Below are 486 nucleotides of genomic sequence, written 5' to 3'. Positions count from 1 at the left end.
CGCCTCCCCCTCCCACCCCCGTACCTTGATGGACGGCTACGCTGCACGCGTGCCCATCGCAGTAGACCAGCGGGTTCTCGGCCCAGCCCCTCTCGTCCGAACATACGCAGCAGCCTCCTACCATCTCCTTCATACTCCCATGAGCTCCCTCCGGGGCTGGGGCGGGGGGCCGGCCGGCGGGGGTCGGGGGTCAGGGGGGGAGGGAGGGAGCGGGGGGCCGCGAGCCTCCTCGCCCCCTCCTCCGCCGCCGCGGCCGCCGCCGCTTCTTTTCTTTGCCTCCTCCTTCCTCCTCCTCGGCGTCCTCCTCCTCCTCCTCGCTCGCTCTGTCTGGCCGCCCCCCCCGCCGTGCTCTCGCCCTCATGCCCCGACGGCCCCCCCCCCAAACAATGAGACTCGCGCGCCGGGCTCCCCCCTTCCGCGCCGCTCGCTCGCCCGCTTACCAGGGCCGCCCGGTCGCCGAGCAGCCCGGGCTCGGCGGGGGAGGCG

General features: G+C 74.9%; 1 protein-coding gene across 3 annotated transcripts in view; it reads right to left on the bottom strand.

Moving 5' to 3' along the window:
• Mllt6 (myeloid/lymphoid or mixed-lineage leukemia; translocated to, 6) overlaps positions 1 to 223 on the bottom strand; it is a 26,850-nt gene extending 26,627 nt beyond the window's left edge. For 2 of the 3 annotated variants that reach the window (XM_013037861.1, XM_013037862.1), the window contains exon 1: positions 25 to 223. In XM_013037861.1, coding sequence (XP_012893315.1) covers positions 25 to 133 — 109 coding nt within the window. In that variant the 5' untranslated portion in view covers positions 134 to 223. The remainder of the gene's footprint in view (positions 1 to 24) is intronic. The other variant, XM_013037863.1, reaches the window with a different exon arrangement.
• Between the last annotated feature and the right edge of the window lie 263 nt (positions 224 to 486).

Source organism: Dipodomys ordii, unplaced genomic scaffold, assembly GCF_000151885.1.
Source record: "Dipodomys ordii isolate 6190 unplaced genomic scaffold, Dord_2.0 Scaffold7, whole genome shotgun sequence".
In the NCBI taxonomy this organism is placed as follows: Eukaryota; Metazoa; Chordata; class Mammalia; order Rodentia; family Heteromyidae; genus Dipodomys; species Dipodomys ordii.
Note: the sequence above shows the minus strand (reverse complement) of the source record. Positions and strands in the feature narration are given on the sequence as shown.